At 47.8% G+C, this 17,239-nt stretch overlaps 1 protein-coding gene across 4 annotated transcripts in view; it reads right to left on the reverse strand.

Annotated features, from left to right (window-relative positions):
• PAX2 (paired box 2) overlaps window positions 1-17,239 on the reverse strand; it is a 79,239-nt gene that overhangs the window by 45,138 nt on the left and 16,862 nt on the right. For all 4 annotated transcript variants that reach the window (XM_060286053.1, XM_060286054.1, XM_030865575.2 and 1 more), the window contains exon 4: window positions 1,418-1,503. In XM_060286053.1, coding sequence (XP_060142036.1) covers window positions 1,418-1,503 — 86 coding nt within the window. The remainder of the gene's footprint in view (window positions 1-1,417; window positions 1,504-17,239) is intronic.

Consider the following 17,239-nt stretch of genomic DNA (forward strand, 5'->3'; position numbering starts at 1 on the left):
TGGGGAGCCCATAGTCCCCTCCTTCCTCTGAGGTTTAAGGGGGAACGCATTGCTACATACAATTTAGGCTATTCACTGCTGTCCACCCTGGATTGAGTGGGGACCAGTCAACCCCAGGCCTTCTCTGCAGACCTAGAGATTTCACTCACTATAGATTGAACCCACTCCCTGAGTATGTGGGTTCAGCAAACAGCAAAAGCTGACTCAACCTAGAAAGTGACTCAGCGGTCGTGCAGAGAGCACAGCTCCTAGGATGCCTCCTTGCACAGCTCATCCCATCTGATCCCCACCGGACAAATCCTTCTAAACAAACCCCAGGCCATTGTTTCTAGTCTCCTGGGCGGAGTCTTTCCCAGTCCTGATTTAGAGTGTGGCTTTCTAAGGTCTATCTGAGTCTCTTAGAGACACAAGAATGGTCCTGATATTCCCCGGGAGTGTGGAGCTCCTCTCCCCCAGCTGCTCCTGGTCTTGAAATCACTTGAGAAGTTCCTAATTTCTCCTTCAGGGCACAGAGTAGTGAACACATTCACTCTGTGGTGATCAGCTCAGGTACAGCCTGGCCCAACCCTCCCTCCCAGCACATGCTGTAACACAGGCCTAGTAAACAGCACTCCTGCCAACTCCAGGGGGGCTGGGACCAGCGCTTTCTACTTCCTGCTGGTCAAGAGAGCGGGGACAGCTGCCAAGAGGGGCAGCAGGAGAAGTTTAACCACATCCCAGCCCCTAAAGCCCCAGACCTTATCTATGGCTTCAGCAGCACCAACGCCCTTGGGCCAAAGGGAAGATAGTGTGTGGGGGGGATGGGGGCTGTTAGCAGGTGTTCTGGTGGACCTGGGTCATGTCTCCGTGAGGCTGTGAGCGAGGGTCAATAAAGGAGGAGGTTCGAGAGGGGCAGACAGTTACTGAGCGGATGAGAGAGACAAACAGATCAAGAGACACTGGTAAAGAGGAGAGAAGCCATGAGGAGGGAGGGAGAGAGACAGAGGAACAGGTCCAGGGCCATATGGACAGAGAGGAGAGGAAGGAAGAGGAGAGAAGAAGGCAGAGGAGGGGAGAAGAGAGGAGGAGAATCTTAAAAATAAAAAAAAAACAAAAAATGGAGTAAGCAAGTAGATATGACAGAGGGACAGGGAACAAAAGATGGAGAAGGAGGACGGGAAAGAGAAGGAAAGTTAGAGGGAATAGAGGGAGAGAGACAGACACACAGACGGATAAAGGCAAGGCAGCTCTGAGGAGATGCTCACAGGAGGCAGAGAGCAGTCCTCGTGAGCTAGTCTCCCAGGAAGATCCCGAGCCTCTAGGAGCCCAGGGAGAGCACGGCCCTTGGACCTCAGACAGGTGGGCATTTCCCATGGGCAGAGCTGCTTTCCCCAGCTCTCAGGGGGATCAGCTTCCCCCCTTCCCTGAGCCCTCTTACCGATGGTGTGCCCAGGGGCAGTCACTCCGGTCCCGGCTCCATCCGGCGTTGGGTGGAAAGGCTGCTGAACTTTGGTCCGGATGATCCTGCAACAGCATGACAACAGCATCACACATCACATGCCCTCTCCTGCCCTGGTCACCTGCAGCCCAGTCCTGCAGAGGCGCTCCCCTGAGCTCAGCTCCCTCCTCACCCATCTGCTCCCTACACCCCTGCCCTCTCTGACTGCTGCAAGGCAGGAGCTTGCCCTCCTGTTGGCTCTGTGATCCAGCCTAGTACAGCCCTGGGCAGAGAGTGTCTGCATTCTGTCCTGCTGTGTGATTCGTGAATTGCACCTTGATGTTTGGTAGCAAGGATCAGGCAGCAGAGCGAGTGGAGCACAGCATCCTTCCCGTTTCTGGGAGTGGGGGCTGCCCTGGTGACTTGCTGTCCATCCTTCCCTCCTCAACCACACACATCTCCTCCCGAGAGGAGTCTGGAGATCATTTTGGAGCTGGCTTTCCTATTGGGACTGTATCACAGTCCTCCAGAGCCGAGGGAAGGGGTGAGATTTCCCCATTTCCTGAGCTAAAGAGAAGTAGCCAGTGAAAGGGCTGGGTCGCAGGTAATCCTTTCATCTCCAGGATTCCAACACAGTACTGGTCCCTCTGCCAGGTGTCAGGCCCTGAGCAGCTCCTTGAGCCCGCTTAGGGCTCTCAAACCTGTCAAAGCCCTGTCCCTGCCGAGCTCGCTGGCCCGCTGGCCTCCTTCTCAGAGGCCTTACTTGGATCACACCTTCTTCACCAGACTAGGTGAAAAGCCTGGTACCTTCCCTACGCACTCCGTTGGGGTGGAGTGGGGGGAATCCAGATCAAACGTCCCAGGGCTGGGGATTGTTAGTGATCCGAGGACGCAGGGCTCAGCGACACGAAAGACCAAGCCCAGGGCCAGGACCAAGGAACACTCGCCTCCACCCACTGGTCAGTCAGGTGCCCTTGGAAGCCACTTTCCTGGAGGCGCTGCTCTCCCTGCAGAGAGGAGCGTGAGACAACCAGCCAGGTGAGTCGCAAGCCGTGCGTGGACTGGAACACTCACCTGCAGGCAACCGAGACAAGGCCCCTGCCTCCCAGGGCCGGGAATGAAGTTGGGCAGGGAGGGGACACACCCCGAGAAAGCTAAGTAACTCAGAGGGGGCCAGGCAGTAAGGGCCAGGAGGATGTGGGGGAGAAGTCACCCCCCTTGCAGGTGGGGGAAATGGGAAAGAAGTCACTGAGGAAGTGGAACTTGATATAGATCCTCAAAGCAGAGTAAGGCTGAATATATATACACACACACGTATAGGAGCCAGAGGCAAGAGGATAGTGGAAAAGTCACTGGGCTTCATGGCTGAGGCCCCGAGTCTTCCACTAAGTGGCCACATAGCCTTGGCCTCATCGTTCTCCTTTTCTGGGCCTCAGTTTCTTCAGCTATAAAGTAAAGAGGTTAGACTACAGAATCTCTAAGGTCTCTTTCCCCAATAAAAAAACCCTAATATGATTCTAAGATGAACAAAGAAGTGGAGAAGAGGGCCTTAGAAGCAGATGCTGGAGGAGGGTAGAAGCAAAGCACAGGAGCCGAGTGGTCACGCTGGGTTAGGGGCTAATGCCTAGGCCAGGAACGGTGGAGGGATGTAAGGGAGTAAGAGGAAATAAGGCTGAAAACTTGGAAGTAATGATGATACTAGCGATTTTCTACTTATCAAGCATCTATTATATGCCAACGTTATATGCAATTTATATTACTGTATATATATATATACTATTGTTAATTCTCACAACAACCTCCAAAGCATTACTATTATCCTTGTTTTGCAGACTGAAAACCAAAGCTGACAGAGGTTAAAGAGCTTACTCAAGGGCTTCCCTGGTGGCGCAGTGGTTGAGAGTCTGCCTGCCAATGCAGGGGACACGGGTTCTAAGCCCTGGTCCGGGAAGATCCCACATGCCGTGGAGCAACTAGGCCCATGTGCCACAACTACTGAGCCTGCGTGCCACAACTACTGAAGCCTGCGCATCTAGAGCCTGTGCTCCACAACAAAAGAAGCCACCGCAATGAGAGGCCCGGGCACCACAACAAGGCGTAGCCCCCACTGGCCACAACTAAAAAAAAAAAAAAAAGAGCTGACTCAAGATCACATTGCCAGCTAGGGCAGAGTTGGAATTCAGTATTTAAAATGTGTGCTTTTTGTTACTTTGTCAGACTTCCCCCAGTATATAGGAACCAGGTTTACAGAATCTCAAGCCATGAGTGATTTTTAAACTAAAGGAGACATGTGCAAACCGATGCAGGTAAAGCAATAGACAGGCACAAGGCCATAGGTAGCTGGCCTCAGAAAAGAGAAGGAAGAAAAAAAAAAAGGGAATTCCCTAACAGTCCAATGGGTAGGACTCCATGCTTTCACTGCCAGGGGCCCAGGTTCGATCGATCCCTGCTCGGGGAACTAACGTCCAACAAGCCTCGCGTCGTGGCCAAAAGAAAAAAAAAAAGAGAAGGAAGAATTTGTAAGGTGGATTTGGCAACTAAATGGAGTCAACCATGGCTCTAAAACCCCAGTTCTTTGTAACTGGAAGTCTGGTGGTTTGTCCCACTGTCAGGAAGAGGGATGCAGGGAGGTGACTGGTTGGTCCTTGACGTGAGCATGTGAGGAGGTAGGTGAGTGTCCAGGTGGATGGCCGTGCACCAGCCGGCAGAGTAGATATGGATTTAGGAGATTATCAAGGAAGGAAGTGTTGGTTGGGATGAGAGGACTAAAGAGCAGACCCTGGAGAACATCTACTATGAGAGGCTGAGGAAAGGAACCTGACCTTACACAAGGGTCAGAGTTGGTCACACAGGAAATGGCAGAACCAGGATCAGGCAGTTTTAGCTAAGTCAACAGAGAAGAACATTTCCAGAAGGAGAACGTAATGCACAGCATCCGTGGTGACATAAAGATTGAAGGGAATTGGGAATAAGAAGAGGCACAGATCTGGGAATTTTGGTGACCACTAGTGAGCTTGGGAGAGCGGCCTCAACAAAGCAACTGAGGCAGGAGCCAGATAAAAAGAGGTTAGGGAGTGGACAGCAGGAGAGGGAGGCAGTGAACGTAGACTATTGCTTCAGAAGTGTGTAGAAAAGGAGAGAAAAGTGTGGAAGCTGAGGATGGAAGTGGCAGCTAAGTGGAGGGAAGGCTGTTTAGGGGAGGAAGGACCTGGATAAGTCTGTAGGCTAAGGAAAAAGAACTGTTGAAGAGGGAGAGGCTGGAGTTGCCTGAGAGAAGGTGGATGCTTGCCAGACAAGGCAGAACAAGGGGAGAACGGAACGGCGGCCACGGGGACAAGGCAGCAAGAGATGGCACGTGGTGAGGTGGCCCAAAGCTTCTGGGTCTGGAGCATGATCACAATGGGAAAGACCTGACAGTCGCTAAGGGCAGTGTAGACTGGTCTACACGAAAAGTCTAGAAGGAGGCTGAGCAGCTCAGAGCAGCTGCTCCTAATTCATTGCAGCAAAAGGCTTCTGGGATCTCAGTGGGCCTGTGGGTGGATCTGACTTGAGAGCTGGTGGACTCTGGGCTCTGGACTGAGGGAAGCCCAAGACTGAGGCTGGGTGAGACAGACAACTGGATGGCCTTGTGGAGCTGCTGTCTTTGTTACCCACAGCCTCTGACCCCTGGGGCGCTGGTGCAGTTTTAGCTGAGGCAGCAAGTGATGGAAAATCACTACTCCCTGACAGCGGCTTGGTGGTGCACGGGAGAGGAGCTGGGCAGGGTGCCTGCTGTGAGTTACTAATGCTCTTGGTGTCCGTCCATGCCCCCCAGGAGGTGGACACTCACCAGTCCCCAACGGTGATCTCAGGGAGTTTAAGAACTGGGATTGTGGAAACGTTACGGTCACCCATTGCCCCCCTGCGTCCCATACACAAACCCACTGACTAATAGGAATATCACTAAGGGTTAAAAGGATAAAGAGGTTGCTTTGTGTGACTGCCTGGTCCTATTGCCCCCTGTTCCTCCTCCTCTTTCTCTAATTCTTTTTCATTCTTGGCCGCAAAGGACAGCCAGACACATCTGTGGCCACTACGGCCCCCCACAGGTTTGGCCTGGAGAGTCAAGTTCCTGCACATGCATCCTTGCGGGGCTACAGTCAGGAGCCCTGGGCCCATTTACCGGGGGTTGGAGGTGCCATTTCCCATTTCCACAGAAAGGCTGCCCTGCGAGGGTGCCTGCTCCCCACTTCTCCTTCCAGCGTGCTTTCCTTGACAGGGACGCTCTTTCTCCCCCACCTCCACCTTTCCAGAGAACCTCCTAGGCTTTGCCTTGCAGGCGCTTAGAATCTCACACTCACAGGAGTATGAGAAGAGCAAAGGCAAGAAGGGGATGGGCTCTGGGCTCAGTCTGCCTGAGTCTGAGTCCCAGCTCTGATACTTTTTTTTTTTAACATCTTTATTGGAGTATAATTGCTTTACAATGGTGTGTTAGTTTCTGCTTTATAACAAAGTGAATCAGTTATACATATACATATATCCCCATATCTCTTCCCTCTTGCAGCTCCCTCCCTCCCACTCCCCCCATCCCACCCCTCTAGGTGGTCACAAAGCACAGAGCTGATCTCCCTGTGCTATACGGCTGCTTCCCACTAGCTATCTACTTTACGTTTGGTAGCGTATATATGTCCATGCCACTCTCTCACTTTGTCCCAGTTTACCCTTCCCCCTCCCCCTATCCTCGAGTCCATTCTCTAGTAGGTCTGCGTCTTTATTCCCATCTTGCCCCTAGGTTCTTCATGACCAATTTTTTTTTTTTGTAGGAGTGTTGTGAGGATTAAATAGGATAATTCATGTAAAATGATTAGTATGATGCTTGGCTCAATAAATGCCAGCTATAATAATAACTACTAGTATTATTATTCCTATGGGTGATCCCCAGGACTGGCTGCATTCTTTGGAGGGGCTGGGCCAGGTGCAGACAAGGAGGCCTCTCAGGCCAATATGCCCCAGCCTGGTCAATGCAGCTGCTTCAGGGACCCTGGGAAGAGCACTGAGAAGACAGGAAACAGCAGCAGCAGGTGTCATAACCTGACCCCAAAAGAGACTCTCGGGAAGACAGACTGGGGACCTCTGCCTGGGGGCACCGGGAGGGATCCATAGACAGTATGAGCAGCAGCTCCCTCAGGACCTAAGAGATGCCAGGGGCCTGTGGCAGAGCTTTAGGGTAAAGGATGACAAGGCAGGTGAAGTCACTCCCTCTTTGGTTAAATTCCCCAGAGGTCTCCACTCCCCACCATGCTGGAGATCAAAACAGTCTCATCAGCTCTGTGAGTTAGCATGAAAGCATGTAATGAGTCTCCTATTAACAATTTGTTAAACTCATGAAGAAACTGAGGCACTCTCAATTCTAAGAAAGCACTGGGGTGAGTCTTCACTCCTCTTCTGGTTTTCCCCCCGTCCCTCCCCCCCCATCCTTCCTCTGTGTTTCATTCTCTCCCCTTCCTGTCTGTCTCTGCCCCTCTCTCTGTCTCCCTTCTCTTTGTCTGTCTGTCTGTCTCTTTGCACCCTGAAGTCCCACTGTGGCTGTGTGAGCTTATTGATTCCTGGGAGCTGGGGGAAAGTGGGAGGCAGGGCTGGGGTGCAGGCTCGGGGATGGAAATAGAAGGCTATAAATTATTTGTGACAGGAAAGCAATAGTGGCAGAGTGCTGAGCACAAGTCCTGTGTCACTATTAGATTCCTTTTAGCCTGATGACACTGTAAAAAAGGTTAAGTGTCTGCTGGAATCATACACCTGGGGGGCCGGGGCAGCCTGGGAGCAGAACAAGCCACTGAGAGCAGGTATATCAATTCTCCAGGCCAATAATATTCCTCTCATTGATCGCCACGCAAAGTTCAAAAATCTCATTACAGCCAGGCAGACCGGGAACTTTTTACAAATCAATAGAATGATATAATGTATGTATACTTAGTACAAATGTATCTATTCATCTATCCATCCATCCACTGTCCGCCTCAGGGTTCCCAGGTTAACCTACCCATCATATTATGTTATGTTATGTATGATATTATATTGCACTATATTATATGATAATAAATGGTGTGCAAAAACTCCCCCTGAGGTGGAGACAAGAAGAGGTCCTATGAGCATTGAGGTGACCTCAGACAGCTCACCTTGGAGGGAGTCAGGTGGCAGCATTTCCAGGCCTAGGCTGGTCAGGATTTCTAGAAGCAGTGCTTCCTTAGCGGAGGCTCCAGTAATAAAAAACTATTGTCTACTGAATACTTACTATGAGCTAGGCAATGTCCTAAGCGCTTCAAACAAATAGTTCATTTAATCCTCCCAACGACACATTTTGCAGATAAAACATGTAATAAATTGCCTAAAGTCACCCATTTAAGAAACGGACAATCTGGGGTTTGCATTCAGGCAGACTAATCCTAGGGCCCATACCCTTAACCAGGAAACCACACTGCCTCCAGGAGAGAGATACCCAAAAGCCCAGAATCCAAACTCCAGTATTCTATGGTTCTATTCTCTTGCTCTATTGTGTTCTGAGAAACAAAGGATAAGGGGCTCCCTGAGCTTCAGCATTCCCTTCTATAAAATGGGGGTATACCACCTGCTGGACCAGCTGCTGACAGCGTGATATCCACATGGGATCTCCAAGCATGTCCCCATGAAATCCTGTCCAGCTGCCTAGAACAGACTGCCTTCTCCACTTTGGAATTACTTCCTAGCAGGCTGGCCTCAGGCCCAGTCATATCACTGGTTTGCTCAAAGAGTCTTTGGGGCAAGAAGTTAAGTATTAACATACATGTGTTGTATACATGTATGAATCAGTTTAAATTGCCTACTTCTAGAGTCTTTGCAGAAAATACTTAATCTCTGGCATGGGGAAAGTTTTTTTTTAATTTATTTACTTTTGGCTGCATTGGGTCTTCATTGCTACACAAGGGCTTTCTCTAGTTGAGGCGAGCGGGGGGCTACTCTTCATTGCGGTGCTTGGGCTTCGCATTGCGTTGGCACGGGTTCTAGGGACACAGCCTTCAGTAGTCGCAGTGCACAGGCTTAGTTACTCCGAGGCATGTGGGATCTTCCCCGGCCAGGGCTTAAACCCATGTCCCCTGCATTGGCAGGCGGATTCTTAACCACTGCGCCACCGGGGAAGTCCAGGAAAGTCTTTCTTGATTGAGTAAATCAAAGGAACTCCAAGGTGGAGAATGTTTCAGACTAGCTGGCCCCACTGCCCATTAAACAAGATGATGGTGGGAGGGGCCTCTGCCAGTGACTTCCAGCTGCCTGGGTATTATAGGCTGGATCATTCAAGAGGACAAAATGATATTTGCCTCAGCAAAGGATATTTTACACAAGAATGCAGGTAATTGCTTTAACTCAGGCCTTTGAGAGCTGCCTAGTCAGGCACGTGTCCCTGGCTCTGCCCTGAGGCAAATCAGAGCTACAAAAACAGCTGGAGACTTTTCATGGCAGAACCTCAAGTGAGATCTCATAGATTATTCAGGAAAATTTTCCTTCTTCCCAAAACGGTTCCTACCTCTCCCTACTCCTGAGAACGCTAAGGAACTGAAATCTCCCCTCTGTACATCCCAAGGACTAAAGAACAGTAAGTTACCACCTCCTCCTCACAGGAACCGAAAGGAAGCAGCAGCCACCCAGCCTTCCCCCCTGGCAGCCCGGAAGTGATTCACATGCACTCTGTTTTCCTAGGCCCCGCTCTACGTTTTGTGCAGAGTTTAGAGCTGTTTGCCCACGCCCACTCATGGGTTTCAGTTTGGACAGCTGACCATATGGCAGGCAGGGTTCTGTGCGTGAGGATGGCTGCCGAGGAGGGGAGGCTATGGGCAGGACCTTCCATTCTTGCTGTAGCAGGATATAACTGGAATACACAGGTTCTGAGGTTACCAGGGTTCTCCCCAAACATGTCAAGAGTTTCTGTCTCTTTTGTTGCTTCTCAGAGGTCATAACTGAGCTCTAAGAGATGACAGTCCTACCTAAAAGTTTACAGAAAGGTGTCCTCAAACTACTATCCTTGAGCCACTTGCATTAGAATCCCCTGGGGTGCATGCTAACATGCAAAGCCCTGGAGCCCTCTTCAGAACTTCTGCATTAGAATTTTTAGTGGGGCCCAGGAATCTGTAGTTAAGCAAACTCTACAGATTACTCTTAAACTCTCTAATATTTGAGAAAACTAGCTTAAGCCAGGGGGTAAGAAAACCATCCTTGAGAGAGTTGGGAGAATGTCTTAGTGAGTTACAGAAGGTTCCTTCCTCATATTCTATCAACCCACAAGCCCCGTCTGCTAACCCTGACTCTATCTGACACAGTTACCAAAATTCAAGAGGCTCTCAGTTCCTCTGTGGAAACTAAACTATAAGCCACAAATAAAAATAATTTCAAGATAGTTTTTGGTACCTTCCAGGCTGACAGATTTCCAGTGGGTTCCTTAGATACCAGGAATACTTTCTGCATCAGTTTAGCCTTCTAAGACTGGCACTGAGGATGATAATCCTTCTACCACGAGCCCAGGCCAGATACAATTTACCAGGCTAGATGGGCCATGGGGCTGGCCCAAGGGGGCAATAGCGATGGTTTATATGATGAATGGTAAGCATATGGATTGATTTAAATTCAAAATACGCATAGGTTTAAAAATTAAGGGGCAATGTGTTTAACTAACCATTTGGAAACCAGTCTGCGGTGCATGCCAAGCCCAGAGCGTGACCGGACTAGCTCCTCTCGCCACCAGCCCTGCCCTCATCTGTCAGGGCTTCTGGGCTAGAGCTGGGGTCTACCAGCTGTCCACCCCATGGTCCAGAGGCTAGAAGACTGCCTAATATGATGGGGAAAGTGGTACTGCTATAGACTCATTGCTGGAACAAGTCCTCCCTGTCCATTCTCCCCTTCCCTCCACAGGTACATCTCCCTCTGCAAGCAGAAGGGAGCCTGGAGGGAAGGGGTCCTCAGCAGCAGCCCGGCTGGGGCCTGCTAGAGGCTGCCTGGCCTCCCTGCCTCTGGCCCCTCCCACCTCCCACCTTCTTGCTCCAGTATTCAAAAACAATCCATCCGTCTCTCTGTGTCTGTTCCTCAAAGAATGCAATGTGGCTAAAGCCTACAATTGCTTCCTATTACCTACAGGATAAATTCAAAATTCCTCAGCCTGGCCTTCAGAATCTTTCCCAATCTGGCTCCGCCCTGGTTTTCCAATCTATTTCTCTCTGTTCCCCTCTTCCACTTACAGTCCAGCACAGAGCTGAAACCTGTTTTCTTGCTTACTCAATTCACAGTGAGTCCTCCCCTGGACTCTGAGCTCTGCAAGTGCACATGTCATGGTTATTTTTCTCACCATTGTATTTCCTGCACCTAGCAACAGGGCCTGGCATAATATAAGTACTTAAAAAGTATTTGTTGAATAGCAAATCAATGTTATTACTATTAATGATAACAATAACAATCTTAAGGGACACAGTGAACTAATATATGTTCACTATGTGCCAAGGCACTCTGCAAAGTACTTTACATGGATTATTTATTTTTCACAACTTCTTATGAAGACTATTATCCCTGTTCTACAGAAGTGGAAGCTGAGGCTCAGAGAAGTTGAGTAACTTGCCTAAGGTCACACAGCTGTTAAGTATCAGAACTAGGATTTAAACCTAGGAGGCTGACTCCAGAACCCATGTTGCTAACCACTGGGTAGAATAAGTCAGTCGTAACAAGAACAGATGGTAGAATCTATGAGAAACTGGGTCTGAATAGAAGAGTTGCATGTAAAAATAGTAAAAGTAATAACTATCATTTATTTCATATTCATTCTACGACAGGTGCTATAACAAATGCATTTTCTCATCCAAATCCTAACTACAACTCTATCAGACAGGAGTGTTCTCTGTTTTACTAAGGAGACAACAGAGAGGCTAAGCAACTTGTCCAAGGTCATGTGCGTAATAGCACTGGAGCCAGACTTTGGGTCTGTGACTCCAATGTCTGTAGGCTGAACCATGTCACCTCTTCTGGAAATTTCTATATTAATATTTCTTTGTGTTTATTAACTATTTGGGCATAAGCAATTTTTTTCTTTCAGTCTTTTCACATCCATGATCTGGACAACTGTGCAAATGTACATGTAGACAATGAACAGAGATTGCATGTAGCTGTGATTCTAAACATGCCTGCCCTCTCCTGTGCACGTGCCATAGCTGTATTTGATAAGCGTCATGTCTGTGTTAACCTCAATTTTAGGTTAAGTGACTATGGTTTCACTGTATTTTATATACATTGGTAGGTTTGGGGGATAGATTTTCTAAATTCTCTATATCTATCTACTTTCCAAATCGTGTACATGATTGTGTGGCAATACTGAATACAGACGTGTTTCTCAGTTTCTAGAAACTATTTCTATGACTAGTGTATCTTTATATTCATGTCTGCTCTAATGCATTGATTCAAGATTTATAATACTGGATATATTTGTCAAAAGTCCCCTCATGAATTTCTGCCCAGTCATGCCTTTCAAATCTGTAAGCCACGGTCATACATGACTCCACACTCATCACTGTTTCCTTACCAAGGTGTTTCGGACGCTCACATCACAACTGCGTTTCTATACTGGTCCGTGCACCAATACTGATGTACATAAATGTGCCTTTGTATACCTGTGTATCTCTCTGTCTATGGCCAGGATGGGGTGGGGGTGGGGGACTGTGGAAATGAGAGAATTATTAAATGCCAAGTAGATGTGCGATAAATTCCATTGATTTTATAAACTCCAACTTGTCTTCAGTCTCCTTCCATTCTTTATCCTGGGGGCATTGCAACAAAAACCTATTTTAAATACCTTTACTCCCCCTCCCCAAAAGAGTGTCAATATTTTATTTGGATTTTTAACTTCGCTCCATAACAGTTGTTTGACCTCCTGACTCGTGCGAGTCACATAAATTCTGGGACTTTATTCAGGAGCCATGTTCCTGCTATTGAATAAGCAATTTGGGAGGGTGAATTAATGACTTGTGCTGTTGCTGGAAAGTCCCTGAAGAAATATTAAAATTGCTTGCAGACTGAATCGATACTCGGTGAACACCCAGCAAGAGGGCTTCAGCTCTGGAATGGCCACAGAAGGCAGTGCTTGGTGGAGGAAGGGGAGTTCCTGCACCCAGCTTGGTGAGCCCCCTCCCAGGCCACCCCCCACCCCCCGCTTGCCCTCCATCCCTGGAGCGCTGTCATTTTCAGTAATGGCGAAGTCTTACTAAACCCCCAGCAGGAAAGGGCTGATTTGTCCTGTCTCAGGAAGCAGGCTCAGGGGACAGTTTACTCTCTTACTAGCAACGAAAGCCCAGAGGCTTTATTGGAGGTGATGGTCTGGACACATCCGCCTGCTGGAGAGATGGGATGGCGCTGCTTCTTTCTGGCAGGCTGCCCTGTGCGGGGGACCAGGAGAGCGCTGGGTTTGGGGAGGCTGTGGCAGTGATCCTTGTCTGCTGGGTATGCAGGAGGGCTGGGTGTTGCACTGCTGGCTCCATCTCTGTGGATGCCTGACCAGTGTTTACTATCGCTCAGGTGGCCACATGATTTCAGCCTTTGGGCATGGGTGTGCCTGTGGGACGGAGCACTTGAATTGTGTTGTGTGGTGCCATGTATTGCTGACACATTCCGGCAGCTGGCTTAAGGTCTGTTACCTGATGTTTCGTGGTATTGTATCAAGGTGACTGCACTTTGTGTAACACTGAGTTGGAGGAATTTGAGTATTGTTTGGCGGCAATGTCTGTGTTTCTGCTTTGAATTATTGTGTTCGTTGATCATATCAGCATCTTTCTTTTTCGTAATGTATGTCTCAGAGATTAGGTTAATGGTGTCTCCTTGGTGTGTGGGTTGAGTAATGATGTTGGATCTGGGTGGTGGTGTATGATTCGGTAATTGCTTTCTTGATGTGGCTGTGTGTGAGAAGACCCATCCCTTAGCTTTTTTAGCTTGCTCTGGCTTGGTCGTTTGCACTGCTTCTTTCCAGAAGGAGGATTCTAGAGATGGAGGACAAATCTCTTCTTGACGACCATTCGCACAGTTCTATTGTTCTTGCAAGCAAGCTGCCCCTGCCCTATGGAACAGACCTGACCTTACCACAGCGACACAGGTTCTGGTGCCACCCTCCCCATATCTGCCTAATCTGGAGAGTTAAGACCCAGGGCCAAACCCAATGCCTGTCAAAAGTCTAGCTCCCTGGTGGGACTACGGGAGGATGGATGGGACTAAGCTCCCCAATCCCAGTGGGAATAACATAAACTCTAGTTCTGAGAATCCCCAGTTCACTCTACCCTGTGGCTCTGGCCATCAGCATCTTCTTCCTTCCCAGCATCCACAGATGATGTGGCTCAGCTGTGGCTTGTACTCACAGGGCCACAAACACGCACCAGGAAGAGTACAGAAGCTCGTACTAGGCATGACTTTCTACTAGGTGCAGTGTCTCTGTTCTGAGCTTGTAAGTACACGTATACATACATGTACTCCCTGGCATGAGACTTCAAAATATATAAAGTTGCTCAAGAGATCACACATTCCTGCACTTCCTTTGATCCAAAGTAGATATGAAGTATGGAGCAGTGGAAAAGCACATGGGTTTTAGAGCCAGTACTGCAGGAGTTCAAATCTTAGTTGTGCTACTTAGCCTGTGACCTGAATGAGTTCTTCAACTTCTCTGTACTCCAGTTACCTTATCTATAAACAATCCTATAAAGTCCTATGGGGTTGTTTATGAGGCTTAAATCAATTAATATACTTAACATGATTATAACAGTTCCTACTGCAGTAAGCACTTGTTAGCTATTATTGTTATGAACATAAGGACTTACTAAGTAAAGTGGCCATAAGATTGGCCTATGTGTGTGTATAACCACATGTGTTAATGTGAATAAAATCTAAGATAAATCAAGTTGTGTGTGTGTATGTGTGTGATTTAAGCAGAGAAGTGTAAAAATTGCAGTCAGGTAGCATGAAGGCAGGGGGTAGTTTTCTCCTTGGGCTTCTGTCCATGTGGACAGTGAGGGGGGGTTGGGGGTTGATAAGAATCCACCACTACCCATCTCCATACAGAGGGCTATACCCAGCACTGTGGTAATGAAGAGGCAGAAAGAAAGATGGTGGCCCTAACACATTTGCAATCATAAAAAAAATATATTGGGCTTCCCTGGTGGCGCAGTGGTTGAGAGTCCGCCTGCCGATGCGGTGGACACGGGTTCGTGCCCCGGTCCGGGAAGATCCCACATGCCGCGGAGCGGCTGGGCCCGTGAGCCATGGCTGCTGATCCTGCCCGTCCGGAGCCTGTGCTCCACAACGGGAGAGGCCACAACAGTGAGAGGCCCGCGTACCGCAAAAAAAAAAAAAAAAAAAAAAAAATTTAAGGATGATTGAGCTGTCAGGATTCAAATTTAACTCATTAAAAACATTTACTTTCTAATTTTAAAAATCAGGACCTTTACCAGCTAATAGGTGTCAATGAGGAGTAACAGAATATAGGCATTAAATTGAGAACTAAGGAAGAGATAAGAAAGGAATAGGAGTGAATGTTAAGGCATTTGGTGTGGACCTTACAGAAGTCCATTGGGCTGGACTTGGTTACATAACTAGGCCCAAGGGGCAGGGAGAACTTGGGGCCTCAGCCTTATTCCACAAGCTTTCCCATAAAGATGGTGAACCAGAATATACTGTCAGTTTAGGAAACGTCCATTTTCATCTTTGCTCATGGGCACAGATTAAATAGGAGAATTCACAGAGCCCAGTTACTTTGAGCCATTACACTGAAAAAGTGAATTTTTCTCCTGAATTTTTTAAAAAATATTTTATCCTTTAGCAATGGAATAACTGCAATGACGATCAATCTCCCATGCTTCCCTGGAATATCCAGATATGCGGGGCCACAGTAGACAGATTTGGTTTGAATCTGCCAAATATTTGCTCACTTCCTCCTCTCCTCTTTCTTCATCCTTTACCCTATCTCCATTTTCTCTCCTCTTTTCCCCTCCTCTTTCTGTTTACCTCCCTGTCCTCTCCCCTCTATGACATTTAAGCATCAGAGGAACACTTCAAACCCATCGAATAAGGATTTTTTTCCCAATACCATTTCATTTTATCTTTTAAAAAAACTGCAAAATGCAAAGCACCACAACGCATGAAGATGCCATGAAGCCCAGAAAATGCCAACCTTCAGCTCCTCAAGCAATCATAGCCTTATCCCAGAGAAGGAGTGTGCGGTCATAAGAAGTATACATGCACACATGCACACGCACACACACGCACACACACACAGGCTGGGCTCTCAAAAACAGTGGACAAAGGGGGTAATTATCTAATTCTGTTCAATGGTCATGTAACTGAGTCATAAAGTTTCCTTTTTTTTTTTTCTGGAAGTACAAAGAGCAGGCCCCCTTCCTAAATCCAGCTGGGCTCACAGTGGACCATAATTCTCACTGGCATTCATGATACACAGTTCTGTTCACAGAGTATCTTTTTGGCTCCTCGAGCTTTCTTATTTAAAAGATTTCAGTGTTTATGCATGCACAAGCCAGAACTCACCTACGCTGGCAGACACATAACTTGATTATTACTACTGCCATAATAATAACTAACATTTATTGAGCACTTGATATCTGCCAGGTTTATGCGGAATAACTCATTCAACCTTCATGAGAACCTATGACAGAGCTCTAGCTACATGATTATCCCCATATTAGATCAGAATAAGGAAACTGAGGTCCAGAGAAGATATGAGATTTACCCACAACCACATAGCCAGTGAGGGAGGAAGCTAGATTCAAACTCTGGCAATCACTTCCCAGAGCCCACTTTCTTATGTTTTCTAGGCCACACAGGTTTATGTCTGGCACATAGTAGGTGCTCAGCAAAGGTTTTCTGAATGGATGAATGAAAGAATAAATGAAGGACAGACCATATCTATTAAGAACACTGATACTTCCTTAAGATAGCAAAGTGGGTTCCCTTATGAAGCCAGGCCTATCGGATAGCTTAAGCTTTCTTTGGACAAAGTGATTTGCCCTCCCAACCAACTTTCCGGGGAAAGAGTCTATCAGCCATGCTTGCTCAGATACTAAGTGCTCCCAACCACCAGCTCTCCACTTGACTTTCAGGCCAAGCCCAGCCTCCCTTTAAACCAGAAATGAGACCCAAATACATCAAAGGTGCTTTCTAACCACAACATTTTGTTTCCTAGAATATTTCCCTCTGAAAACGGGTGTCTCCCAATGAAATGAAACACCAATGAAATGAAAACAGGAGTTGGTTTTGTGCCTGGATAAAAACTAAGAAATTCAATCAATAATGTGGACATCTCTAAATCCCCAGATATTTGGCATCATACTGATAATCTCTAGAGATGATTGACTGAAGGTTTGGGTTTTCATCCAGATGTTTGGGAGCTGCCACAGTCATTAACCTGTTTGTCAGCAAGTGCTCATGCATTTCCAAGAGACCTAAGTGAACACTAAAGAAGAAAAGAATAACCCAGAATAAAACAGACTAAAGAGGACAGGGGTAGCAGCTATTCGACAAAACCAGTCAAGCAGACTCCGTTCTGGGAATGGGTTGCTGCCTTGGAGATTCATTAGAACGTGGATCCAGCTCACGAGAGACTCATGTGCTCAAAGACCTTTAAAAACCGCATAAGGCTGTATCCTTGACTGTCTACAGAAACCTACCCCATCAGATCGCAGTGTGGAGGAGTTGACGGATCAGTCCCAGCACCAGGCACAGAAGCTTACACTGTGGTCAATCCACCTTCATACCCACATGGCCTTATCCACTCTCCGGATGCCTCAT

Source organism: Globicephala melas, chromosome 16, assembly GCF_963455315.2.
Source record: "Globicephala melas chromosome 16, mGloMel1.2, whole genome shotgun sequence".
Taxonomy (NCBI): Eukaryota; Metazoa; Chordata; class Mammalia; order Artiodactyla; family Delphinidae; genus Globicephala; species Globicephala melas.